At 47.5% G+C, this 27,498-nt stretch overlaps 2 protein-coding genes across 2 annotated transcripts in view; both read right to left on the reverse strand.

Annotated features, from left to right (window-relative positions):
* LOC144681485 (carbohydrate sulfotransferase 11) overlaps positions 1-7,634 on the reverse strand; it is a 96,726-nt gene extending 89,092 nt beyond the window's left edge. The window contains exon 1 of the mRNA XM_078543107.1: positions 7,484-7,634. Coding sequence (XP_078399233.1) covers positions 7,484-7,577 — 94 coding nt within the window. The 5' untranslated portion in view covers positions 7,578-7,634. The remainder of the gene's footprint in view (positions 1-7,483) is intronic.
* Positions 7,635-15,626: 7,992 nt separating this feature from the next.
* LOC144681476 (uncharacterized) overlaps positions 15,627-27,498 on the reverse strand; it is an 81,440-nt gene continuing 69,568 nt past the window's right edge. The window contains exons 29-31 of the mRNA XM_078543092.1: positions 18,464-18,695; positions 17,598-17,802; positions 15,627-15,753 (exon numbers count right to left, since the gene is read on the reverse strand). Of these exons, the coding sequence (XP_078399218.1) occupies positions 17,616-17,802; positions 18,464-18,695 (419 nt within the window). The 3' untranslated portion in view covers positions 15,627-15,753; positions 17,598-17,615. The remainder of the gene's footprint in view (positions 15,754-17,597; positions 17,803-18,463; positions 18,696-27,498) is intronic.

The raw sequence follows: 27,498 nt of genomic DNA on the forward strand, positions 1-27,498 counted from the left end.
GGTCACACACATTGGACAAGGGCAGGGCCAGGCTCACTCATGCTGCTTTACCTCACGGTTGAATAATTTGTCTTCAGAAGAAAAGCCGGACTGGGAGAACCCCCCAAAAACTTGCTCAAGGAGGGTAGGAGGAGAGAGACGAAGAGGTTCAGGGAGGGAATTGAAGAGTTTAGGGGCCCACGCAGCTTAAGGCTTGGTCACCAGTGGTGGGGCAATTGAAATGGGGGGTGGGCTAGAAGCTACAATCAGCACAGAACAGAAATCCCGGGGGGGGGGGGGTTGTAGGGGCTGGAGGGGGTTACAGAGATAGGGAGGGTTGTAGGGGCTGGAGGAGGTTACAGAGATAGGGAGGGTTGTAGGGGCTGGAGGAGGTTACAGAGATAGGGAGGGTTGTAGGGGCTGGAGGAGGTTACAGAGATAGGGAGGGTTGTAGGGGCTGGAGGAGGTTACAGAGATAGGGAGGGTTGTAGGGGCTGGAGGAGGTTACAGAGATAGGGAGGGTTGTAGAGGCTGGAGGGGGTTACAGAGATAGGGAGGGTTGTAGGGGCTGGAGGAGGTTACAGAGATAGGGAGGGTTGTAGGGGCTGGAGGAGGTTACAGAGATAGGGAGGGTTAGAGGGGCTGGAGGGGGTTACAGAGATAGGGAGGGTTGTAAGGACTGGAGGAGGTTACAGAGATAGGGAGGGGTTGTAGGGGCTGGAGGGGGTTACAGAGATAGGGAGGGTTGTAAGGACTGGAGGAGGTTACAGAGATAGGGAGGGGTTGTAGGGGCTGGAGGAGGTTACAGAGATAGGGAGAGTTGTAGGGGCTGGAGGAGGTTACAGAGATAGGGAGGGTTGTAGGGGCTGGAGGAGGTTACAGAGGTAGGGAGGGTTGTAGGGACTGGAGGAGGTTACAGAGATCGGGAGGGTTGTAGGGGCTAGAGGAGGTTACAGAGATAGGGAGGGTTGTAGGGGCTGGAGGAGGTTACAGAGATAGGGAGGGTTGTAGGGGCTGGAGGAGGTTACAGAGATAGGGAGGGTTGTAGGGGCTGGAGGAGGTTACAGAGATAGGGAGGGTTGTAGGGGCTGGAGGAGGTTACAGAGATAGGGAGGGTTGTAGAGGCTGGAGGGGGTTACAGAGATAGGGAGGGTTGTAGGGGCTGGAGGAGGTTACAGAGATAGGGAGGGTTGTAGGGGCTGGAGGAGGTTACAGAGATAGGGAGGGTTAGAGGGGCTGGAGGGGGTTACAGAGATAGGGAGGGTTGTAAGGACTGGAGGAGGTTACAGAGATAGGGAGGGGTTGTAGGGGCTGGAGGGGGTTACAGAGATAGGGAGGGTTGTAAGGACTGGAGGAGGTTACAGAGATAGGGAGGGGTTGTAGGGGCTGGAGGAGGTTACAGAGATAGGGAGGGTTGTAGGGGCTGGAGGAGGTTACAGAGATAGGGAGGGTTGTAGGGGCTGGAGGAGGTTACAGAGGTAGGGAGGGTTGTAGGGACTGGAGGAGGTTACAGAGATCGGGAGGGTTGTAGGGGCTAGAGGAGGTTACAGAGATAGGGAGGGTTGTAGGGGCTGGAGGAGGTTACAGAGATAGGGAGGGTTGTAGGGGCTGGAGGAGGTTACAGAGATAGGGAGGGTTGTAGGGGCTGGAGGAGGTTACAGAGATAGGGAGGGTTGTAGGGGCTGGAGGAGGTTACAGAGATAGGGAGGGTTGTAGGGGCTGGAGGAGGTTACAGAGGTAGGGAGGGTTGTAGGGGCCGGGGGATGGGGTTGTTACAGACAGAGAGGGGTAACTTACTTAGACTTAGCCCCTCCGGTCCTGTGCGGGATGATGGGCAGCAAGACTCCGCCACCAGCTCATTCTATCACAAACTCTTTCACCCCAGATCCTGAAGGTGCTCCTTAAACATACTTCACCATGTCTTCATTAGACAGCCCACCTTCTTTTTCCATCTGGTGGTGTCCATTGTGCTGCCACTCTGTACATCCGGGAGGCAAAATGCATTTCCTGCCAGTCTCAGTTGTCTCTCAGTCACGATGTCCCACAGATGTCTCTGAGCAGTCCTCTCTAGCACTTCTTCATTGGTGATGTTCTGTCCACGTGATGCCCAGCATCTTACGCAGGCTGCACCGGTGAAAGACGTCCAATTTATGGGCCATCTTTGCTGTTCTCCGTCAAGCTTGGTTGAAAAAGGTCAAGCAGGTTGGGTGTGGGGCTAGTGCCCACACCCTGTAAAAAACCCATCACCGCTACAGAAACAGCCAGAAGCAGCCATAGCGGCAAAACCTCGGCAAGGAGAGGGAGGCACATCCGATGGTCGATGTATCATGGGGTTGGATGAAAGCGGAAAGGGAAGGGTGAGGTCATGGAGGAATTTGAAAAAAAGATGAGCATTTTAAAATTGAAGAATTGCAAAACCGGGAACGCAGGGGTGACGGGCGGGCACAGGGGGTGACGGGCAGACGTGGGGGGTGACGGGCAGACGCGGGGGGGTGACGGGCAGACGCGGGGGGGTGACGGGCAGACGCGGGGGGGTGACGGGCAGACGCGGGGGGGTGACGGGCAGACGCGGGGGGGTGACGGGCAGACGCGGGGGGGGTGACGGGCAGACGCGGGGGGGTGACGGGCAGACGCGGGCAGCAGAGTTTTGGACCAGGCCAAGTCTCCAGGGGGTAGAATGTGGGAGACCAGCCTGGAGTGTGTTGGAATGGTCAAGTCCAGAGACAACAAAGGTATGGGCGAGGGTTTCAGCAGTGGATGAGACGAGTTTGGGATGGAGCTGGGTGATGCTTTGCAGGTGGAAATAGGCAGTGTTGGTGATGGCGCAGATGTGTGGCTGGAAGCTCATGTCATGGAGAAACATGACACCAAAATTGCAAACAGTCAGTGAGATAGAGTGAGGGATGGGTCAGTGGCTGGGGAATGGAGTTTGGAACAGGGGCAGAAGGCTTTGATGGCAACAATTGACAAACATTGATCCATTGGTTTTCTCTTGGCCGTGAATCATTCCTGCCCCCGCCCATCATTCCAACACAGAATCACCAAATCGTTATGGCACAGAAGGAGGCCATTCGGCCTATCATGTCCGCACCAGCTCTCAAAATGAGCATCGTGACTTAATGTCTTTCTCCTGCTTTTTCCCTGTGCCCTGTCAGGAATCACCCCTAATAAAAGTGTGATGGTGCCGTGGTCAAATAGCCCACTGATTCCCATTATGAAAGTTCGGACACGAGAGGAACTGCTGAAGAAAAGAGAACTGACACAAAGACAAAAGTTACAACAACAACTGCATTTAAACGGCACTTTTAAGAGCGTAATGGAGGTAGGTTTTAAGGATCACCTTGAGAGACAGACAGGTAAAGGGTGGAGAGGTTTAGGGAGGGGATTCCAGCGCTTTGGCCCCAGGCAGCTGAAGGTACAGCCGCCAGTGGGAGAGTGATTAAAACCAGGGATTCTCAAGAGGCCAGAATTGAAGGAGCGCAGAGATCAGAGCGTTGTGGGGCTGAAGGAGGTTACAGAGATAGGGAGGAGCAAGGCCATAGAGGGATTCGAAAACAAATTTGAACATGTGAAAAAAAAACATAATCCTGAGCACTGTGCAGATGTTCCCATGAATGCCGTTAGCAATTTGTAACTTACACAAAACCACACAGAGTCTCAGAGATATACAAATATCAGATAGCGAGTCTCAAACACGCACTCAGGGCCACACTCCTACCAGCAAGTCAGACTCACAACTATCACTTCCACCAACCCCCTGCCCTTCTCGAGTGGTAAAACAAAACTAGGTCAATCCACAAGAATGAGGCACTCGGGGTTCCTCCCACTGGCTCCCTGTTGCTGGAGTGAGATAACGTGTCTGTGACTGTGTCTGTGTCTGTGTCTGTGACTGTGACTGTGTCTGTGACTGTGACTGTGACTGTGTCTGTGACTGTGACTGTGACTGTGTCTGTGACTGTGACTGTGACTGTGTCTGGGACTGTGTCTAGGACTGTGTCTGGGACTGTGTCTGTGACCATACAAGCTTTCCAACGCCCACAATGGTCTCTCAACTCAGATCGACACATTGCCCCGACACTCTTGTTCCGGTGAAAGGTCATGACCCGAGATGTTGACCGTGACCTTCCTCTCTCCGCGGCCGCTCTGTGGTCTGCTGAGTATTTCCAGCTTTCTGAACTTTTTGTTTCAGTTTCTCAGACTTTCCTTTCTGCTACATACGACACACGGGGAATACTTGCTTCAAAAGTTTTGAATCTCTTCTTAGGTGCCAACGTTAGCAGAGTGGGTGGCACTCTCACCTCAGAGTGAGAAGTTCATGGGTTCAAGCCCCACTCACAGAATCACAGAATCTCACAGTGTAGAAGAGGCCCTTCGGCCCATCGAATCTGCACCGACACGTGAGAAACACCTGACCTAACCCCATTTACCAGCACTTGGCCCATAGCCTTGAATGTTATGACGTGACAAGTGCTCATCCAGGTACTTTTTAAAAGGATGTGAGGCAACTCGCCTCCACCACCCTCCCAGGCAGCGCATTCCAGACCGTCACCACCCTCTGGGTAAAAAAGTTTTTCCTCATATCCCCCCTAAACCTCCTGCCCCTCACCTTGAACTTGTGTCCCCTCGTGACTGACCCTTCAACTAAGGGCTGCTCCCTATCCACCCTGTCCATGCCCCTCATAATCTTGTACGCCTCGATCAGGTCGCCCCTCAGTCTTCTCTGCTCCAATGAAAACAACCCAAGACTATCCAACCTCTCTTCATAACTTAAATGTTTCATCCCAGGCAACATCCTGGTGAATCTCCTCTGCACCCCCTCCTGCGCAATCACATCCTTCCTATAATGTGGCGACCAGAACTGCACACAGTACTCCAGCTGTGGCGTCACCAAGGTTCTATACAACTCCAACATGACCTCCCTACTTTTGTAATCTATGTCTTGATTGATAAAGGCAAGTGTCCCATATGCCTTTTTCACCACCCCACTAACATGCCCCTCCGCCTTCAGAGGTCTATGGACACACACAAGGTCCCTTTGTTCCTCAGAACTTCCATAGAAACCATAGAAAAGTTACAGCACAGAAGGAGGCCATTCGGCCCAGCTTGTCCATGCCAGCCCGAGGACACCCAGGTGCCCTTTCTAATCCCACCTTCCTGCACCCGGCCCATAGCCCTGCAGCTTACAGCACTTTAGGTGCAGATCCAGGTACTTTTTAAAAGAGTTTAAAGTTTCTGCCTCTACCACCAACTTGGGCAGCGAATTCCAGACACCCATTACCCTCTGCGTAAAAAAATTCTTCCTCATGTCCCCCCTACATCTTCTGCCACTTGTCTTGAATCTCTGTCCCCTGGTTCTAGAATTCTCCATCAAGGGAAACAATTTTATCCTGTCCACTCTATCTATTCCCTTCATAATTTTGTACACCTCAATCAAGTCACCTCTCAGCCTTCTTTGTTCTAAGGAAAATAACTCCAACCTATTCAATCTCTCCTCGTAGCTACACTTTTCTAACCCTGGCAACATTCTTGTAAACCTCCTCTGCACTCTCTCCAGAGCTATTACGTCCTTCCTGTAATGTGGTGACCAGAACTGCACATAATACTCCAGTTGTGGCCTCACCAGTGTTTTATACAATTCCAACATTATATCCTTACTTTTATATTCTATACCTCTGCCAATGAAGGAGAGCATTCCATATGCCTTCTTTACAACCTTGTCTACTTAAACTGCTGCCTTCAGGGACCTGTGAACTTGTATGCCAAGATCTCTCACTTCATCTACCCCTCTTAGTATATTCCCATTTATTGTGTAATCCCTGTAACTGTTTGACCTCCCTAAATGTATGACTTCACACTTCTCTATGTCAAAATCCATCTGCCACTTTACTGCCCACTCCACCAACCCATCTATATTGTTTTGGAGATTGTGGCTATCCTCTACACTATCCACTACTCGGACAATCTTTGTGTCATCTGCAAATTTCCCAATCGTGCCCCCCACGTTCACGTCCAAATCGTTGATATATAACACAAACAGCAAGGGTCCCAGTGTCATGTCGTTCATTGAATACTTCCTTGTCAAATTACTCCTTCCAAAGTGTATCACCTCACACTTTTCAGGGTTAAATTCCATCAGCCACTTATCTGCCCATTTGACCATCCCGTCTATATCTTCCTGTAGCCCAAGACACTCAACCTCACTGTTAACCACCTGGCTAATCTTTGTGTCATCTGCAAACTTACTAATCCTACCCCCCACATAGTCATCTATGTCATTCATATAAATGACGAATAATAGGGGACCCAGCACAGATCCCTGTGGTACGCCACTGGACACTGGCTTCCAGTCACTAAAGCATCCTTCTGTCATCACCCTCTGTCTCCTACAACTAAGCCAATTTTGAATCCATCTTATCAAATTACCCTGTATCCCATGTGCATTTGCCTTCTTTATAAGTCTCCCATGTGGGACCTTGTCTAAGACTCCAGAGACTTGAGCCCATGGTGGTGGTCAACAACCCCAGTGCTGCACTATCAGAGGTTACTTATTTTTCAGATACGACATTAAGCCAAGGCCCCATCTTGCCGCTCAAGTGGATATAAAAGATCCCATGGCCTCCATTTTGGAGAAGACCAGGGCAGTTTTCCCTGAGGTTGATATTTATCCCCACACCAACATCACTAAAAACAAATGCTCTGGTCATTTTCACTGTTGTTTCTGGGATCTTGCTGTGAGCAAATTGGCTGCTGTGTTTCCTATAAATACAAAAGTGACTACACTTCAAACAGTACTTCATTGGCTCTGGAGCTCTGTGGGACATGGGGTTGAGAAAGCCCATAAGAAATAGGAGCAGGGGGGGAAGGCCATTCAGCCCCTTGACATGCTCCATTATGGCTGATCCGATTGTGGCCTCAACTCCACTTTCCTGTCCGATCCCCCATAACCCTCGAATCCCTTGTCTGTCAAAAATCCGTCCACCTCAGCCTTGAATATATTCAATGAGCCAGCCTCCACTGCTCTCTGAGGGAGAGAATTCCAAAGAGTAAGGACACTCAGAGAGAGAAAAAAATCCCTCCTCATCTCTGTTTTAAATGGCAGACCCCTTATTTTTAAACTGTGCCCCCTCGTTCTAGATTTCGGGGGTGGGGTGGGGGGGGTGGGAACATCCTCTCAGCATCCAGCCTGTCAAGCCCCCCTCAGAATCTGGCACGTTTCAATAAGATCACCCCTCATCCTTCTAAACTCTAAATGAGCACAGACATCAAAGTGAAAGACTTTCTTGGAGGAATTGGAATTGAAACAAAAACTATCAACGTGTCAGCAGTTGCCAGTCTCTGACAAGACTCCACAACCTCTAACTTTCCGACTAGAGCCACTTTCCTGAGATGTGTTCTCTTTGTGTGTGGAGGGGCGGGTATTAAACATTTAATCAAACCCCCAACACCCCCCTAGTCAATTTCCAAATTGGTTACAGGTTTACATCAATTTCACCCGTGACATTACCTGGGCTGAAACCTCCTTGGAAGTAGAGGACGAGCAGCAGAAAGGATCCCAGGCAAGTCAGGGCTGCTATCCGGACCAGCCTGCTCCTCCTCATCGCCTTCAGCTCCAGCCTGGACCTGCTGCAGCCCCGGGGGTGGGTGAAGGGTCCCAGCTCCTCCTCACTCACACCCACCCACCCCTCCCGCCCGCCCGCCTCCTGCCCACCACCTTCAGCTCCGATACCGTCCCTGCCACAATGTAACACGGGCTTTAATGTAACAGGTTTCCACCTCCCGGACCCCACCACCACCAGCCCAGGGACAGGGAGAGACTCAGGCTCCAGCCACTCGTCCTGAAACTCCCTTTTTCACCAGATTTTTTTTATCACTACGTCAATTTTTACAATTGCTTTTGCATCTGCGGGATTTTATTTTTTTTGAAGGAGGGGTTTGGAAATGTGAAGTATGTTCCCCCCCTCTGCCCCTTCAGCCACCCCCCCTTCAAGCGGGTTGTTCATTCCGCTACCGTATTGTTTCTAAGAAGCGGGACCCCCTGGCCCTTGAGAAGCAAGAGGAGGGGGGATTGTCCTGTTGATCTGTTTTAATGCATACCCAATTTTTGTCTCTTCTGAAGAGCTGACACTTGTTCTGCTCCCAGGTCCATTGGAAGGGTAGACCCAGGGCAGGAGGAGGCCATTTGGTACATTGCCTCCGTGCCGGCTCCTTGCCAGAGAATTCATATAGCGCCTTTCGCATCCTCAAATGTCCCAAAGTGCGCTATGTCCCTGGATCATTTTCCCTCAGAAGATACTGGCTGCAAAATAATTAAAGGGTCGAGTGTGGCTTGACAATCCAATCCCTGTGTTAGCTTCTGAGAAGGAGGCTGGGGGTTGGTACAAATTGGATAGTCTGGTGGGGGGGTCTTCAGTCCTCAGCCCAGCAGGGGTGAGCAGCCGTGTTGTCTGTCGCACTGAGTGCTGTCTCTGAACCTCAAGGCCACAGTCAATCCCAGAGAGACCCCTCCCTGTTTGTGACTTCATAGCTGAGTTGAGACTGAGGGATAAAGAGTGAAGGGCATGGGGGGGCAGGGGTTATGAAGAGATGAGGCGGGGGGAGATGGGGGAAGGTGGGGTGATGGGGTTGGGGGATATGGGGGTCTTGCAGGGGAGTGTTTAATTGAATTTTGCCTTTAACATCCCCGAAACCAGGCATTGAATTAGCATTTTATCTAAAGTTTGGCATCTCTAATAAAGCCTCCAAACTCACGGCCTCTATCATCTAGAAGGACAAGGGCAGCAGACACATGGGAGCACCACCACCTGGAAGTTCCCCTCCAAGCCGCTCACCGCCCTGACTTGGAAATATAACAGCTGTTCCTACACAGTCGCTGGGTTAAAATCCTGGAACTCCCTTCCTAACAGCACTGTGGATGTACCTACACCACATGGTCTGCAGCGGTTCAAGAAGGCCGCTCACCACCACCTTGTCAAGGGGCAATTAGGGATGGGCAATAAATGCTGGCCCAGCCAGCGATGTCTGCATCCCAAAATAAAATGCACTCCCCCAGTACTGCACTAGATTACATGCTCAAGCCTCTGGAGCGGGAGTTGAACCCATAAATGTTTTACTCAAAAGGATCAGGTGCTACTGACTGTGATTGAGTAAAGAATATTTACCTCATCTTAGTATATTTGTTTAAAAAAAAAGCATTTTGTAGAATTCAGTGACATAAATGTATGCAAATAGCTGCAGAATGTTAATGATCAGTTTATGATGTGATTCACAGCTTAGTGAGTTAGGTTTAAAAAATTGTAAAGAATGATGGCCCTCATTTAATGACCTGACCCAGATAAGCTGACTGTCAGTGAGCACCGTGCTGGTCAATAATTAATCAGAGTAACCAGCTCTGCAACCGAGCTTTGGGCAGCTAGAAAAATCAACTCATGCCCACTCCCAAATCATGTATCATCAAACATTTCCCTCCATGGCCTCAGCCCTCCCTATCTCTGTAACCTCCTCCAGGTCCACAACCCACAGAGATCTCTCTGATCCTCCAATACTGGCCTCTTGTAAGTTCCCAATTTTAATCGCTCCTGTGCCTTCAGCTGCCTGGGTCCTAAGCTCTGAAACTCCCTCCCTAAACCTCTCAACCTCTCTACCTCACTTTCCTCCTTTAAGATGCTCCGTAAAACCTACGTCTTTGACCAAGCTATTGGTCACCTGCCTGCCCTAATATCTCCTTTTGTGATCGGTGTCATATTTGCCCAATAACACTCCTGTGAAGCACTTTGGGATGCTTTATATGTATTTATTCCCCAACCAACATGTAAAATAGATTATCTGGTCATTTACCTTGTGGCTATTTGTGGGAGCTTGCTGTGTGCAAATTGGTTAGCACATTTCCTGCATTACAACAGTGACTACACTTCAGCAGCACTTCATTGGTTGTAGATCACTACGGGATGTCTGAAGGTGATGAGAGGAGGTGTTACACAAAAACAGATGTTTTCTTCAGCCTTTCTAGAAATGTGCTGATTTGTGATGTTAATTCACTAACGTCGGTATTTCAGTGATACACCAATGACAGTGGAACACTTTAATAAATGTCTACGGGTTGTTTACCACAAGCATCAGACCTGTCATCGACTGCAAAAAAACTAACTCAGGAAGTAACAATCTTTTTCCACCCTGTTACTCAAGCCAAACTTGAGTTCCATTGTTGGGAGATTAAACCATAATGTTTTAATTCAAAATTTACTTCAGCTATTAATTACCTATTGACTGGGGATCAGGTATGTTCCTCCTTTACATTTCGTATTCTTCACCCATCCAGAATGGTGTGTTAGCCGTTAATCAGTAGCTCACACACAGAGGCAACTGTGTCAGAGTAGTGTTGCAGATTCAAGCCCTCACTCAAGACTGACACTCCAGTTAAGTACTGGGCAAATGCCATCTTTCAGATGAGAGATTAAACCGAGGTCTCTGTCTTCCCTCTCAGCTGGATGTAAAAGATCCCATTGTGACTATTTCAGATAAGAGCAGGGGAATCATTCCTACTTCCTGCCCCACGGAACTCATTTCTCGCTATCTTGACTCCACTCTCTCTCCCCTTGTCTGATCCCTTCCCATCTACATCTGCGATTCCTCTGACGCCCTACATCATATCAACAATTTCCAGTTACCTGGCCCAACCGCTTCCTCTTCACCATGGACGTCCAATCCCTCTACACCTCCATCCCCCACCGGGATGGTCTAATGGCTCTCCGCTTCTTCCTCGAACAGAGGCCTGAACAATCCCCATCCACCACTACTCTCCTCCGTCTGGCTGAACTTGTTCTCACACTGAACAATTTCTCCTTTAACTCCTCTCACTTCCTCCAAATAAAAGGTGTGGCTATGGGTACCCGCATGGGCCCCAGCTATGCCTGTCTCTTTATGGTGTATGTGGAACATTCCTTGTTCCAGTCCTACTCCGGCCCCCTCCCACAACTCTTTCTCCAGTACACCGATGATTACTTCGGTGCTGCTTCATGCTCTCATCTGGACCTGGAAAATTTTATTAATTTTGCTTCCAATTTCCACCCCTCCATCATTTTCACATGGTCCATCTCTGACACTTCCCTTCCCTTCCTAGACCTCTCTGTCTCGATTTCTGGTGATAGACTGTCCACCAATATCCATTACAAGCCTACCGACTCCCACAGCTACCTCGACTACAGCTCCTCACACCCCGCTTCCTGTAAGGACTCCATCCCATTCTCTCAGTTCCTTCACCTCCGTCGCATCCGTTCTGATGATGACACTTTCAAAAACAGTTCCTCTGACATGTCCTCCTTCTTCCTTAACTGAGGTTTTACACCCACGGTGGTTGACAGGGCCCTCAACCGTGTCCGGCCCACCTCCCACACATCCGCCCTCACACCTTCTTCTCCCTCCCAGAAACATGATAGGGTCCCCCTTGTCCTCACTTATCACCCGACCAGCCTCCGCATTCAAAGGATCATCCTCCGCCATTTCCACCAACTCCAGCATGATGACACCACCAAACACATCTTCCCTTCACCCCCCCGGCGGCATTCCGTAGGGATCGTTCCCTCCGTGACACCCTGGTCCACTCCTCCATCACCCCCTACACCTCAACCCCCTCCCATGGCACCTTCCCATGCAACCACAGAAGATGCAACACCTGCCCCTTTACTTCCCCTCTCCTCACCGTCCAAGGGCCCAAACACTGATTTCAAGTGAAGCAGCATTTCACCTGTACTTCCCTCAACTTAGTCTACTGCATTTGTTGCTCCCAATGCGATTTCCACTACATTGGAGAGACCAAACGCAGACTGGGTGACCACTTTGCAGAACACCTTCGGTCTGTCCGCAATCATTACCCAGACCTCCCTGTCACTTGCCATTTCAACACTCCACCCTGCTCTCATGCCCACATGTCCGTCCTTGGCTTGCTGCATTGTTCCAGTGAAGCTCAACGCAAACTGGAGGAACAGCACCTCATCTTCCGACTAGGCACTTTACAGCCTTCCGGACTGAATATTGAGTTCAACAACTTTAGATCATGAACTCTCTCCTCCATCCCCACCCACTTTCTGATTTTTCCCCCTCCTTTTTGTTTTTCCAATAATTTATATAGATTTTTCTTTTCCCACCTATTTCCATTGTTTTTAAATGTATTTCCATCCATTGTTTTATCTCTACCTTTTAGCCTTTTTCCATTCCTTCCCCCCACCCCACCCCCACTAGGGCTATCTGTACCTTGCTCGCCCTGCTTTCTACCCTTAATTAGCACATTCCTTAGATAATATCACCACCTTCAACACCTCTTTGACTTTTTGTCTGTGACATCTTTTGGTTATCTCCACCTATCACTGGCCCTCTATCCAGCTCTCTTGTCCCAACCCCCACCCCCCCGCCCCCCCCTCTTAAACCTGCTTATATTTCACCCCTTTTCTATTTTTCCTTAGTTCTGTTGAAGAGTCATGCGGACTCGAAACGTCAACTGTGTTCCTCTCCACAGATGCTGCCAGACCTGCTGAGTTTTTTCAGGCGCTTTTGTTTTTGTTTTCGACTTCCAGCATCCACAGTTTTTTGCTTTTAGCTTGAATCATTCTGGCCAGTATTTATCCCTTAATTATTATCATAGAAACAGATCATCTGGTCATTAGCACACTGCTGTTTAGAGCTTGCTATGGGCTCCCCTAATTTAGTCCTAATTTACATTAGTGACTACACTTAAAAAGTGCTTCATTTTCTGTAATGCACTTTGGAACACCCTGAGGTTGTGAAAGGTGCTACAGAAATGCAAGGCTCTCTTCTTGCAGTTGAATGATGTACATGTGCACACAGATGAACATCCACATCGACACACAAAGCAAAACACATATTTAGAACTGCGATCTCAATTAATACTGGACAGCCAGTGGTGGTGCCTGATGCAGCTCATTGCATGGTGACCAATTTCGGACAGTTCCGGCTGACAGGAAGGTAAGCGTAGCGGGGACATAGTCAAGGTTTCAGCAAGCGACGGAGGGCAGGGGGGGATGCCAGAGTCCCAGGGAATATGCTGTGGATCATGCAATTTTTTTTCTGTTCATGGGATGTGGACATCGCTGGCTGGGCCAGCATTTATTGCCCATCCCTAATTGCCCCTTGAGAAGGTGGTGGTGAGCTGCCTTCTTGAACCGCTGCAGTCCATGTGGTGTAGGTACACCCACCTAGTGTGTTAGGGAGGGAGTTCCAGGATTTTGACCCAGCGATAGTGAAGGAACGGCGATATATTTCCAAGTCAGGGTGATGAGTGGCTTGGAAGGGAACTTCCAGGTGGTGGTGTTCCCATCGATACGCTGCCCTTGTCCTTCTAGCTAGTAGTGGTCGTGGGTTTGGAAGGCGCTGTCTAAGAAGCCTTGGTGAGACGTGATCTTGTGAAACTGCAGCATCATAGCAGAAACAAAACACCTCATCGGGCTCCACAGTAACAAGAAGAGGCCATTCAGCCCCTCCAATCTGATCCAGCCATGAGTTAGATCGTGGTTGATCTGTACCTCAGCTGCATTCACCCACCGTTACTCCATGTCCCTTTTTTATGTTTTAGATTATCTGGTTCGCTTTGTCCAGTGAACATGAGCTGCGCCCTTGATATTCACACATTAGTTGGTGCTTGAAACAGTTTAGGCAGAGAGACCAATTAACTGAACAAACACTGGTGGTTTATTGGAACTAAGCACAGAGCACTAACAGAATGTGTGCTCCTTCAATCACCTCCAGCTCTCAACTTACAGTTACCCAAGTAGCCCCTGCTGTTTAACGATTGGTTGATACAATCATGTGGTCAGTTAACTACATTCTCTTAAAGGTACATTGCACTCAACTTTACCACACCCTGGATACCTTTAACCCAACAAAAAGAATCTATCAATCTCAGTCTTGAAAGATCCAGCTGTCCCCCAGCAACCACTGCCTTTTGGGTGGCAGAGAGTTCCTGATCCTTGTGTGGAGTAAGTCCTTGATTTCAGATCAAGCCTTGCTGTAGAACAATGGAAAACAGACCACGTCTGCTACCTTAATCCGTTTGAAACATCTCACGGAACATGGAAGTCAGTGCTGCAGCACAACAAACACATCTGGGCTTTCACCTTGGGAGACCTGGCTATAATTTCAGGTCAAGTTGAAGGAAGGAGAGGGTAAGGCTGTAAGGGAATCTGTTGACATGAGTTTAGCTGTCTCGTCCCACTGCTCACTAATTATAGGACTCGCAGCCAACTGGCACGATCCTTCAGCTAAGCAGAAGGATCACTGGTGTGGGAAATAGAAAAAAATGCAGAATAATAATGGGGCACACAAGCTGGTACAGCGCAAAGGGAGCTTTAAAAAATAATCCCTTCACAAATAATTAGCATGAAGTACAGCAAGTAATGAGGAAGGCAAATGGCATGTTGGCCTTTATTGTGAGGGGGATGGAGTATAAAAGTAGGGAAGTCTTGCTACAACTGTACAGGACATTGGTGAGATCACAACTAGAGTACTGTGTACAATTTTGGTCTCCTTCCTTAAGGATATACTTGTATTGGGAGCAGTTCAGAGAAGATTCACTAGGCCGATTGCTGGGATGGAGGAGTTTGTCTTATGAGGAAAGATCGAGCAGGTTGGGCCTATACTCATTGGAGTTTCAAATAAAAGGGAGGTGATCTTATTGAAACATATAAGGTTCTGAGGGGATTTAACAGGCTGGATGCTGTGGGGATGTTTCCCCTCGTGGGGGTATCTAGAACCAGGGCACACAGGCACACAATAAAGCATCCCCCATTTATGATGGAGATGAGGAGGAATTTATTTTCTCAGAGGGGTGTTAGCCTTTGGAATTCTCTTCCACAGTGAGCAGTGGAGGTCATTGACTATATTCAAGGCTGAGATAGACAGATTTTTGATCCAAAAGGCAGTCAAGAGTTATGGGGGACAGGCAGGAAAGTCGAGTTTAGGCCACAATCAGATCAGCCATGATATTATTGGGTGGCAGAGCAGGCTCAATGGGCTGCATGGCCTACTCCTGCTCCTATTTCTTATAAACATGCGATACCTGTGCTGGGACTGTTTGATGGGGACAGTGAAGAGGGAACTTTACTCTGTATCTAACCCCGTGCTATACCTGTCCTGGGAGTGTTGAAGGGGACAGTGTAGAGGGAGCTCTATTCTGTATCTAACCCCGTGCTGTACCTGCCCTGGGAGTGTTTGATGGGGACGGTGTAGAGGGAGCTTTACTCTGTATCTAACCCCGTGCTGTACCTGTCCTGGGAGTGTTTGATGGGGACGGTGTAGAGGGAGCTCTACTCTGTATCTAACCCCGTGCTGTACCTGTCCTGGGAGTGTTTGATGGGGACGGTGTAGAGGGAGCTCTACTCTGTATCTAACCCCGTGCTGTACCTGCCCTGGGAGTGTTTGATGGGGACAGTGTAGAGGGAGCTTTACTCTGTATCTAACCCCGTGCTGTACCTGTCCTGGGAGTGTTTGATGGGGACAGTGTAGAGGGAGCTTTACTCTGTATCTAACCCCGTGCTGTACCTGTCCTGGGAGGGTTTGAAAAGGGTGCCACAAATGAGAAAGTGTTTTTGAGCTTATGAGCACAGTTTAAAAATAAAGCACATTAAGAATTACAAAAGAATGATTGTATAAAGTTTATGTGTATGATAGTCTCCTTTATTTTAACCATTTAACAGCACTTCATTTTCCGTAACACACAGTTTCCTGGGAATTCCAAATCTCCCGAATTTCTCTTAAGATTGCAGGAAACTGAAAAGCAGAAGACGAGAATGAGTTTAGCTTGAGTTTCTGTGATGCCGCATTCCAGTTAATTCCCTTTTGTCAACAGCCACACCCCTGGAAGTTAGTGGACAGGTGCAAAATATATTTTGGAAGGTGAATGGAATATTGTCCGCTATCTCCCTGGGATGGAAATCAAAGGGGAGGAAGTGATGTTAAAGCTGCTGAACACTGCTTAGGGCTACAGGGGCATAGTGTTTACGTTACTGGACTAGTAATCCAGAAACCTGCTGTAGTAATTGTGGACATGAGTTCAAATCCCACCACAGCAACTGGGAGGAATTTAACTTTAATGAATTAAATCACACTGGAATAAAAAACTAGTCTCAGCAATGGTGACCACGAAATTAGCATTGATTGTCAGAAAAACCCATCTGGTTCACTAACGCCCTTTAGGGAAGGAAATCTGCCATCCTTACCTGGTCTGGTCTACCTGAGATTCCAGAACCTCAGCAATGTAGTTGATTCTTAACTGCCCTTTGAAATGGGACATTAAGATGTATTCTAGTAGGTACTCACCAGTCTCTAGAAATAAATTAGGGATGGGCAATAAATGCTGAATCTTCCAGCGAAGCCCACATTCTGTGAATGAATAAAATTACAAGGCCACATCTGGGGCTTGACTGAAGTGACCATCATCAGGTCCAGGTAAGATGCAGTCAAGGGGATTATTTAACCTGACTCCCTGATCTCTTCTGGGTTATGTTTGTGTCCTGGTGCTCTTGAAGAGGCTTGCTTGAGGTCTGTGTGGACCAGGATGCTTCACCAACATCCAGGGCCACATTTTAATTTAAGCTGTTAAGTTTTATCTAAGTTGCATAAAATTTACAGTTTATTGGCTGTACCCCTTTAAGAAGGAAGGGGGAATATCCACTAACTTTTTTATTGGCGTTGACACCTGTCATCAGTTAGATCATTTATGTAAGAGGAGGTTCCTCACCTGCAGTACCTGGGTTCAGTTCTGGACCCCACCCACACCCCAGGAAGGTGGTATTGGAGGGGGAGCAGCACAGATTCACCAGAGTGACACTGGGGCTGAAAGGGTTAAACTATAGATCACCAGAACTGGGCCCAGTATGATCATCATCACTTCTGACATGTCAACTATTGTTTGGCTGTGAAGATTTAACATATTAAAAGAAGTTATGGAAAACACAGCCGAGGCTGTTACAGAAAGACAACAGGTAATTAGAAAAGGGAATGTTGTCATTCAACTCATGTTATTTCCAGATTTGAAAAGAGTAAACAAGTTAAGGAAATTATAGACCAGTGAAATTAACCTTGGTGGGAGGAAAGATGTGATATAAAAATATCAAGAAACTGAAAATATAATAACGAGTAGTCCAGATTCCAAATGGGAAGGGCATGCTTGATCAATCTTATTGAATTAATTGAAGCAATAACAAAAAGGGTAGACAAGGATGATGTAGTAAAAGTAAGATAAAGATTTTCAAAAGGCCTTTGCTAAGGTGCCACATTGTAGGTCAGAACATGTGCAGTCAGGGGACAAGTAGCAGAATGGATAGCATGGCAGCTGCAAAATTGAGAAGTGTGGTTAAGAGAAAGACAGGTTGAAAAACAGAAGAGAGAGGTAGCGAGATGGAAAGGTTTAGGGAGGGAATTCCAGAGCTCGGAGCCCAGGCAGTTGAAGGCACGGCCGCGATTTAATTAGGGATGCACAAGAAGCCAGAATTGGAGGAGTGCAGATATCTCAGAGGGTTGGAGGACTGGAGCAGATTACAGAGATAGGGAGGGAGGGAGTGAGGCGGTGGAGGGATTTGAGTGGGTTGAGCATCCTCAACTTCCAACCAGACCTTCTTAGGGCCAGTTTGTTATTTCCCAGGGATACAGATGGAATTCAAGGTTGGAGCGAAGATCTTCCTCTCAATCAGCCTGGGGCTGTGCTTAATGAACGGGATCTTGTAGTTTGGGAACCGTTCCTTCAGCAGCCTCTCCTCCAGGGGTGTTGGAACAGGCATCTTCGGCGGAGCATAAGTCTCTCTCACTATGACAAACATGCTGGGGAAAAAAATTAGCCCTCATCAGCCTTCAGTGACATCAGAGATTCCCACCCCTTCCCCACTTCCTCCTGCCCCTCCCACCCCACTCTCCCCGCATCCCCCACTCTCCCTTTCCCCTCCCCTTCCCAACCCACACCCTCCTCCCAATCTCACACTCCCAGTATTCCCACTCTCTCCATGTCCTCCACTCTCTCCTGCACTCCTTCCCACTCTTCCCTTTCCCCCACCTTTCCACCCCCCTCATCTTCCCCTCCCCTCTTTCCTCCACCCTCCTCTTTTGCCCCACTCCCTCACTTCCCAATCCCCTCCCCGCTCCCCATTCCCCCCTCCCCCACTTTCCTGTCTCCATACCGCACGCCCACTCCACTCCTCGGATTCCAGCTCTCCCCACTCGCCCCTGCTCTCCCCTCCTCCTCTTACCTCATCTGCCACTTCCCCTCCCCTTCCCCTTACCCCCTCTCCCTCTTTTCCCTTCTCCTCTCCCCCCCCCACTTCTCCTCTTCACCAATCCCCATTCCCCTTCCATCTTTCCACCCAACCCCATTCACCTGCTCCACCCCCCTCCCCCTCCCTCCCTCACTCTCCCCCTCCCCCACTCCTCCTCCTCCTCCTCCTGCCCACGGGTAATCTTCGCCACAGTGGACGAGTTTCCAGCTGACCGATGGCGGGGGTCCTCCGGCCTGGATGGCCGAGCGGGGGCCGGCAGGGTTCCCACCGGTTTCACAACCAGTATTTCAGGCGGTATTTCCGACAGCGGCTGGGTGGGCTGGAGTGGTGGCGGGAACATCAGCGGCTTCGGGTAGAGAGTCTTCCCTCGCAGGCGGCACGAGAGTGACTGGGGGAGACTTTGGACAACTGGATGCGACATCTGATGTGCCCGAGCTTCAATCACTGGAAACAAAGGGTCAGTGGGTTAGTCATAACGCGGCCCCAACACTCAGACTCAACAACAACAACAAGAACTTGCATTTACATAGCCCCTTTCATAAAGTGCTTCAAAGGAACAATATCAAACAAAACGTCACTGAAAGGTATAAGCTCTTTGAGGGCTTGACAGGGTGAGAAAGACTATTTCACACTGGCTGGGGAATCTAGATCCCAGGTGCACAGTTTCAGGATAAAGGGGCGATTATTTAGGACTGAGATGAGGAGAAATTTCTTCACTCAGAGGGTCGCGAATCTTTGGAATTTTCCAGCCTGGAATGTTGTGGATGCTCAGTCACTGAGTATATCCGAGACTGAGATTGAGAGTGAGTTTTGTCACCCAGCGTATCAAGAGAAGGCGGAGTTGATATCGAAGAGCAGCAATGATGGTGTTGAATGGGGGAGCAGGCTTGAGGGGCAGAATGGTCCACGCCTGCTTCTATTTCTCATATTCATGAAAAATTTGACACTGGGCCACACGAAGAGGTATTAGGAACAGGCGACCCAAAGCCTGGTCAAGGAGTTAGTTTTTAAGGAGCGGTAAGTTTTAGGGAGGGAATTCCAGAGCTTAGGGCCCAGGCAGCTGAAGGCACGGCCGCCAATGGTGGAACAATAGTAACTGGGGACAGGCATGAGGCCAGAATTGAAGGAGCACAGAGATTTTGGAGGGCTGTAGGAGTTGGAGGAGGTTACAGAGATAGGGAGGTCATGGAGGGATTTGAAACACAAGGATAGGAATGTTAAATTGTCACCGTGCTCCACAGTGCGGCCAAATATTCCTGGGGCATTCTCCTGAGAGAAACAGGGGCAACATATCCTGATCAGGGAATGGCGGCTGGAGGATGGGGTGGAGGGAAGAGGTAGGAGGTGTGTGAAGAGAGATAGATTTCTAGAGTTTGTTTTTAAAGGTGAGGATAGCTGTAGTGAGTGTAAGGTCAGGGGAGCATCCTTGCCCCTGAGTCAGGAGGTTTGTGGGTTCAAGTCCCATTCCAGAGGCTTAAGCCCATAGGCAGGGATGCTGGCATAACGGTAACGTCCAGTAATCCCAAGGCCCAGGCTAATACCCTGGAGATACGGGTTCAAATCCCATCATGGCAACTGGTGGAATTTGAATTCAATTAATAAATCTGGAATATAAAGATGAAATTAGAGGGAATGAAAGGATAAAGCTGAAAGCTCTGTATCTGAATGCACGTAGCATTCTAAACTAAACAGATGAACTGAGAGCGCACATAGAAATAAATAATTATGATTTGATAGCCATAACGGAGACATGGCTGCAGGAGGACATGGATTGGGACCTGAGTATTGAAGGGTACAGGATATTTAGGAAGGACAGGAAGCGAGGAAATGGTGGAGGGGTGACTCTGTTAGTTAACAATGGTTTTAGCACAATAGAGAGGGGTAACCTAAGTTCAGGAAACCAGGATGTGGAAACAGTCTGGGCAGAGATGAGAAATAGTAAAGGTAAGTAGTTACTTGTGGGAGTTGTGTACAGGCCCCCTAACAGTAACCACAGGGTAGGGTGGAGCATAAAGGAAGAAATAATTGGAGCGTGTCAGAAAGACACGGCGATAATCAGGGGAGATTTTAATTTACATATAGACTGGAAAAGTCAGATGGACAAAGATAGCCCAGATGAGGAGTACATTGAATGTTTTCGGGTTAGTTTCTTAGAACAGCATATTCTGGAGCCAACCAGAGAGCAGGCTACACGAGACAGGATATTGTGCAATGAGATCAAAATAATTAATGATCTCATAGTGAAGCAGCTAGGCAGCAGCGACCATAATGTGATTGAATTTTACATTCAGTTTGAAGGAGGGAGGAGTGGGTCTGAGACTACGTTTTTAAACTTAAATAAGGGCAATTATGATGGCATGAAAACTGAGCTGGCGAAAGTGAATTGGGAAATGAAGTTACGGGATAGGTCAATAGAGATGCAGTGGCTAATATTAAGGGGATATCTCAGAGTGCACAGCATAGATACATTCCAACAAGTAAGAAAAAGTCCCAGGGACGGACACACCATCCGTGGTTAACTAGAAAGGTTAAGGATAGTATCAAGGTTCAAGAAAAAGCATATAATTGTGCAAAGACAGGTGGAAGGCCAGAAGATTGGACAGAATATAAGGAACAGTAAAGAATGACCAAAAGACTAATAAGGAGGGAAAAATTAATATTGAGAGAAAGCTGGCCAGAAATATAAAAACAGACAGTAAGAGTTTTTATAAATATTTAAAAAAGAAAAGAGTGAGCGTTGGTCCTATAGAAAGTGAGTTTGGAGAATTATTAATGGAAAACAAGGAGATGACAGATGAATTGAACAGGTGTTTTGCATCAGTTTTCACTGTAGAGGATACAAGTAACATCCCAGAAGCAGCTATAAACCAAGGGGAAGGAAGTCAGGAAAATTACAGTCACCAGAGAAGTGGTACTGAGTAAATTGTTGGAGCTGTGGGCTGACAAGAGCCCAGGTCCTGATGGGCTTCATCCTGGGGTCTTAAAACAAGTGTCTAGTGAGATAGTTGATGCACTGGTTTTAATTTTCCACAACTCCCTAGATTCAGGGAAGGTCCCATTAGATTGGAAGATAGAAAATGTAACTCCTTTATTCAAAAAGGAGGGAGACAGAAAGCGGGAAACTAAAGGCCAGTTAGCTTAACATCTGGGGTAGGGAAAATGTTAGAAGCTATTATTAAAGAGGTTAGCAGGGCACTTGGATAAGCTCAAGGTCATCAGGCAGTGTCAACTTGGTTTTGTAGAAAGGAAATCATGTTTAACTAACTTATTGGAGTTCTTTGAGGAAGTAACATGTGCTGTAGATAAAGGGGAACTGGTGGATGTTCTGTACTTAGATTTCCAGAAAGCATTTGATAAAGAGCCACATCAAAGGTTATTGCAGAAAATAAAAGCTCATGATATAGGGGGTAAAATATTGGCATGGATAGAAGATTGGCTGGCTAACAGGAAGCAGAGAGTGGGCATGAATGGGTATTTTTCAGGTTGGCAGGATGTAACGAGTGGTGTGCCCCAGGGATCAGTGCTGGGACCTCAACTGTTTACAATTTATATAAATGACTTGGATGAAGGGACTGAAGGGATGGTTGCCAAATTTGCTGATGACACAAAGATAGGTAGGAAAGTAAGTTGTGAAGGGGACATGAGGAGGCTACAAAAAGATACAGATAGATTAAGTGAGTGGGCAAAGACCTAGGAAATGGAATATAATGTGAGAAAATGTGAAATTGTCCTTTTTGGCAGGAAGAATAAAAGAGAAGCATATTATCTAAATGGTGAGAGATTGCAGAGTTCTGAGATTCAGAGGGATCTGGGTGTTCTAGTGCATGAATCACAAAAGGCTAGTATGCAGGTACCACAAGTAATTAGGAAAGCTAATAGAATGTTATTGTTTATTACAAGGGGAGTTGAATACAAAAGTAGGGAGCTTATGCTTCAGTTGTGCACGTTCAGGGCACTAGTGAGACCACATCCGTAGTACTGCATACAGTATTGGTCACCTTATTTAAGAAAGGATGTAAGTGCGTTGGAAGCAGTTCAGAGAAGGTTTACCAGACTAATACCTGGAATGGGTGGGTTGTCATATGAGGAAAGGTTGGACAGACTAGGCTTGTATCCGCTGGAGTTCAGAAGAGTGAGAGGTGACTTGATTGAAACATATAAGATCCTGAGGGGTCTTGACAGGGTGGATGTGGAGAGGATGTTTCCTCATGTGGGAGAATCTAGAACTTGGGGTCACTGTTTAAAAATAAGGGGTCACCCATTTAAAATAGAGATGAGGTGAAATTTTTTCACTCAGTGGCTCGTGAGTCTTTGGAACTCTCTTCCTGAAAATGTGATGGAAGCAGAGTCTTTGAATATTTTTAAGGCAGAGGTGGATAGATTCTTGGTAAGCAAGGGGGTGATGGGTTATCGGGGATAGGTTGGATGCAGATTTCAGGTTACGTTCAGATCGGCCATGATCTTATTAAGTGGCAGAGCAGGCTCAAGGGGCTGAATGGCCTACTCCTGCTCCTTGTTCGTATTGTTCATATAAATAATAAAAGGGTGGTAAAGGAAAGAGAATGGCCAGTTGGGGATAAAAAGGGGACTTGCACATGGAGGCAGGAGGAATAGCAGAGTTATTAAATGAGTACTTTGCATCTGTCTTTTCATAGGAAGAAGGTGCTACTCAGGCCAAGGTGTGAGAGGAGATGACTGGTACACTAGAAGAATTTATAACTGAGAAGGAGGAGGTGGTAAAAAGGCTAATTTTACTTAAAACAGATGAGGTATCAGGACTGGATGAGTTGCATCCAAGGGTACTGAGGGAAGTGAGAGTGGAAATTGCAGAGGCACTAGTAATAATCTTCCAGTCTTCCTTAGACACAGGGGAGGTGCCAGAGGACTGGGAAATTGCAAATGTTACACCCTTGTTCAAAAAGGGGTGCAGGGATAAAGCCGACAACTACAAACCAGTCAGTTTGACGTCGGTGGTAGGGAAACTTCTGGAAACTATAGTTTGGGACAAAATCAACAGTCACTCAAACAAGTGCAGGATAATTAAGGAAAGCCAACATGGATTAATTAAGGGAAAAGCATGTTTAACTAACTTGTTGGTGTTTTTGAGGAGGTAACAGAGAAGGTTGATAAGGGCAACGCTATTGATGTGGTGTATATAGATTTTCAAAAACATTTGATACAGTGCCACTCAACAGACTCATGGAATAAAAGGGAAAGTAGGCACTTGGGTGAGAAATTGACTGAGTGACAGGAAATAGAGAGTAGTAATAAATGGTTGTTTTTCAGATTGGGGGAAGGTTTGTAGTGGAGTTCCCCAGAGGTCAGTGTTGGGACCCTTGCTCTTCCTGATATAAATTAATGACCTAGACTGTGGTGAGCAGGGCATGATTTCAAAATTTGCAGATGATATAAGATTGGAAATGTTGTCAACTGTGATGAGGATAGTCCTGAACTTCAAAAGGACATAGGTATATTAGTGGATTGGGCAGGCAAGTGGCAGATGAAGTTCAATGCAGACAAGTGTGAGGTGATTCATTTTGGCAGGAAGAATATGGAGAGACAGTACAAAATAAAGGGAGAGCCTCTAAAGAAGGTGCAAGAACAGGGGGACCTCAATGTATACGTACATAGGTCATTGAAGATGGCAGGGCATGTTGAGAGAGCGGTTAATAAAATATATAGTATCTTAGGCTTTTATTAATAGGGGCACTGAGTACAAGAGTAAGAAGGTCATGTTGAACATGTATAAGACACTAGTTAGGCCTCATCTGGAGTACTGTATCTAATTCTGGATGCCATACTTGAGGAAGGGTGTGAAGGCATTGGAGAGAGTACAGAGGAGATTCACAAGAATGATTCCATGGATGAAGAACTGTAGCTATGAGGATAGATTGGAGAGGTTGGGACTGTTGTCCTTGGAGAAAAGAAGGCTGAGAGGAGTCTTGATAAAGATGTTCAAGATCCTGAGCAGTATGAATGGGGTAAATAGTGAGAAACTGCTCCCACTCAAGACAGCATCAAGAACTAGAGGACACAGATTCAAAATAATTGGCAAAAGGAGTAAAAGCGATGTGAGGAATTTTTTTTTCACTCAGAGTGTGTGTTTGGAGTCTGGAATGAACTTCCTGAGAGGGTGGTGGAGGCAGGTTCAATCGAGGTATTCAAAGGGAATTGAATGCTATCTGAAAAGAATGTGCAAGGTTACGGGGATAATGCAGGGAAGTGGGACCGGGTAGAATGCTCTTTCAGAAAGCCAGTGCAGACTCAATGGGCTGAATGGCCTCCTTCTGCATTGTAAAGTTTCTGTCATTCTGTGATTCACTGGGAGTTATTTTGCGAGTTGTGAAATTATGTTAAACTTGTACAGGGCCATGGCCGGACTGCAACTGGAGACTGTGCACAGTCCTGGGGCCGGATTTTCGTGAAGTTCGGTAGACTCTGCGTACCTTCAAAAACTCGGGCAGGACCCCCCAGATGTGGAAGTCCCACCCCCATTTCCGACAGATCCAATTCTTGCCAGTAGAGGAAAGGGGGTGGGGCATGATTCACACAGGTGGGAAACCCGAACTCAACAGGGCCATTGGAACTCAGTGCTGAGTTCAAATAGAGCCCATTTTAGCTGTTGCAAGGTCTTTAACCCACAGGTTGGGAGTCACAGATTGATGGAGTAGATGTAAATGCTCTTGAAGGGTGGATAAGGTCTGCTCGACTGTCATGATCTGAAGTTTTTGAAATGCCCTGCTCTTGAACTTAAAAAAACCAGGCTGTAGCTATCAGTGATAAAAGCCTTTTAAACTTTTTTTTAAAACCCTCTGCTGGAGTCCTTCGACTGACAAGTGTAGGTTCAAAAAAACATTAATATCTAGTCATGCAGTTTCCTCAAGGGCTAGTATTATGTGATTATGAATGCTTGGCTGAGTTTCAAAACCTTTATTATCTCAGCAGGGTTTTCTGAGTTCACAGTTTGATTGATAGTTTAAAAAGGCTATTAAAGGATTAGCTGTCTTTGATGTGGGGTCTGAATAGAAGTTTGTTTGTTTTTATAAGAGGAGATGGTGGTGTACTAGTAATGTCACTGGATTAATAATCCAGAGGCCCAGTCTAATGCTCTAGGGATATTGGTTCAAATTCCGCCCTGCCAGCTGTTAGAATTTAAATTCAGTTAATAAAAAATCTGGGATTGAAAGCTGGTCTCAGTAACGGTGAACATGAAATTATCATTGATTGTTGTAAAGACCGATCTGGTTCACTAATGCCCTTTAGGAGAGAAAAATCTGCTGTCCTTACCCGGTCTGGCCTACCTGTGACTCCAGGCCCACAGCAATGTGGTTGACTCTTAATTTCCTTCTGAAATGGCCTAGCAAGCCACTCAGTTCAAGAGTAATTAGGGATGGACAACAAATGCTGGTCTTGCCAGTGACACCCATAATCCCGTTAAAAAATGAAAAAAAGTAAGAGATCAGCCACTTGCAGAGATTTAAAAGCTTTGAATGGGTTTCATGAATGGGATTTTTTTCCCCACTATCAAGTGTGCATGAGAGAGAGCTGTCTTAGATTGTTAGCAGTTTATTTTTTTTGCATCTCCACATGCCTCCTGAGATCTGCCCATGGTGGAATACTGGGTGAATGGCTATGGAGGTGGCGTGGGAGGGCATGAGGAGCCATGGGGGAGTGGATGGGCGCATGAGTTGGCTTGGAGGGTGCGAAGGGCCAAGGGACATGGGCGAGGGGTGAGGGGACATGAGGGGGTGAGGGGACATGAGGGGGTGAGGGGACATGAGGGGGTGAGGGCTAAAGGGCCTAACAACTTCTAAAATAACTGAGAAGAAGTCCCAGAGAACCAAGGCAGGCCCTTCTAACTAGCCCTTGTCAGCAACAACCCACCCGCATGGCTGTCTACATATTGCTTCCATGCCAGCGGTGACAGTGGGATCGACTCTATCCCACCACCCCTCCCCACTCACCCTCTCCGGAGCAAAAATCATGTGTTTCTGAACGCTTTTTACCAAGGTAGATCTGGCGAGTGGGGCAATTTCCTGCCTTGATCTACCCACCTTGGTAACCAAGATCCAGCCCCTGGTCTCCATATTATAGAAAGGGCAGAGAAACCACTGGAGAAAATACAAACCAGGTTCACATGGGGTGTTCAGAAATGGAGAGATTACAGCCACTGGGAACACTTGAACAAGTGGGGGCTACTTTCTTTGGAAAAGAGAGCACACTCGGGTGTGACCTGATAAGAGATATTTAGAATGACGGACAGGGTAGATGTTGGGAGAATGTTTCCATTTGTGGGTGAATCCAAAACGAGGACTCATGAATAAAATACGGTTACTAATAAAATTCAATAGGGAAAGAAAGAGACATTTATTTATTCCACTCAGCGAGTGGTTAGAATGTGGAACTCATTATCACAGGAAATGGTGGAGGGAAATAGATTGGAAACTTTCAAAATGAAACTAGAGGGGTAGATGAGAGAAAGGGAATAGAACAATTTTGCTGAAAAGAGAGACATGTTGCTTTAGCTTTTTGTGTTGTACTCATCAGGACAAACACAAGAGTACCAAATTTCAAACAATCACAATTCATACTATGGCAGAAAAGGGAGCTGATTGGTTGGCGAGTCAGCCCCACATTTCATTTTCACCCGGGTTTCTTTTGCGCCCAGCAGCATCCCCCACGAGATTAATCTTAACTCAAGGGCCATCCTGGGGTCGTCAGCTGCCTAAGTGTCAGGGGGTCAGAGAGTAAGGGTCATTCTCCTCACACGCGCCAGGCAGAGGGTGGAAGGTGAAACACCCACCCTCACCCCCCAAAAACAATTGAAAGAGCAGAGTTAATGCTCGACCCTGCAACATTGTGTGGGCTGAAGACTATGAGAGAGAGAGTGAGCAAGAGGGAGAGAGAGAGAGGGAGAGGGAGAGAGAGAGAGGGAGAGAGAGGGCAAGGGAGAGAAGGAGAGGGAGAGAGAGGGCAAGGGAGAGAAGGAGAGGGAGAGAGAGAGAGAGGGAGAGAGGGCTAGGGAGAGAGGGCGAGGGAGAGAGGGAGAAAGGGAGAGGGAGAGAGGGAGAGAGAGGGCGAGGGAGAGATGGAGAGGGAGAGAGGAAAGAGAGAGAGAGAGGAGAGGGAGAGAGAGAGGGAGAAGGAGAGAGGGAGAGGGAGAGAGAGAGAGAGGAAGAGGGAGAAGGAGAGAGGGAGAGGGAGAGAGAGGGAGAGGGAGAGGGAGAAGGAGAGAGGGAGAGAGAGG

This window comes from Cetorhinus maximus, chromosome 6 (assembly GCF_964194155.1).
Source record: "Cetorhinus maximus chromosome 6, sCetMax3.hap1.1, whole genome shotgun sequence".
Taxonomy (NCBI): domain Eukaryota; kingdom Metazoa; phylum Chordata; class Chondrichthyes; order Lamniformes; family Cetorhinidae; genus Cetorhinus; species Cetorhinus maximus.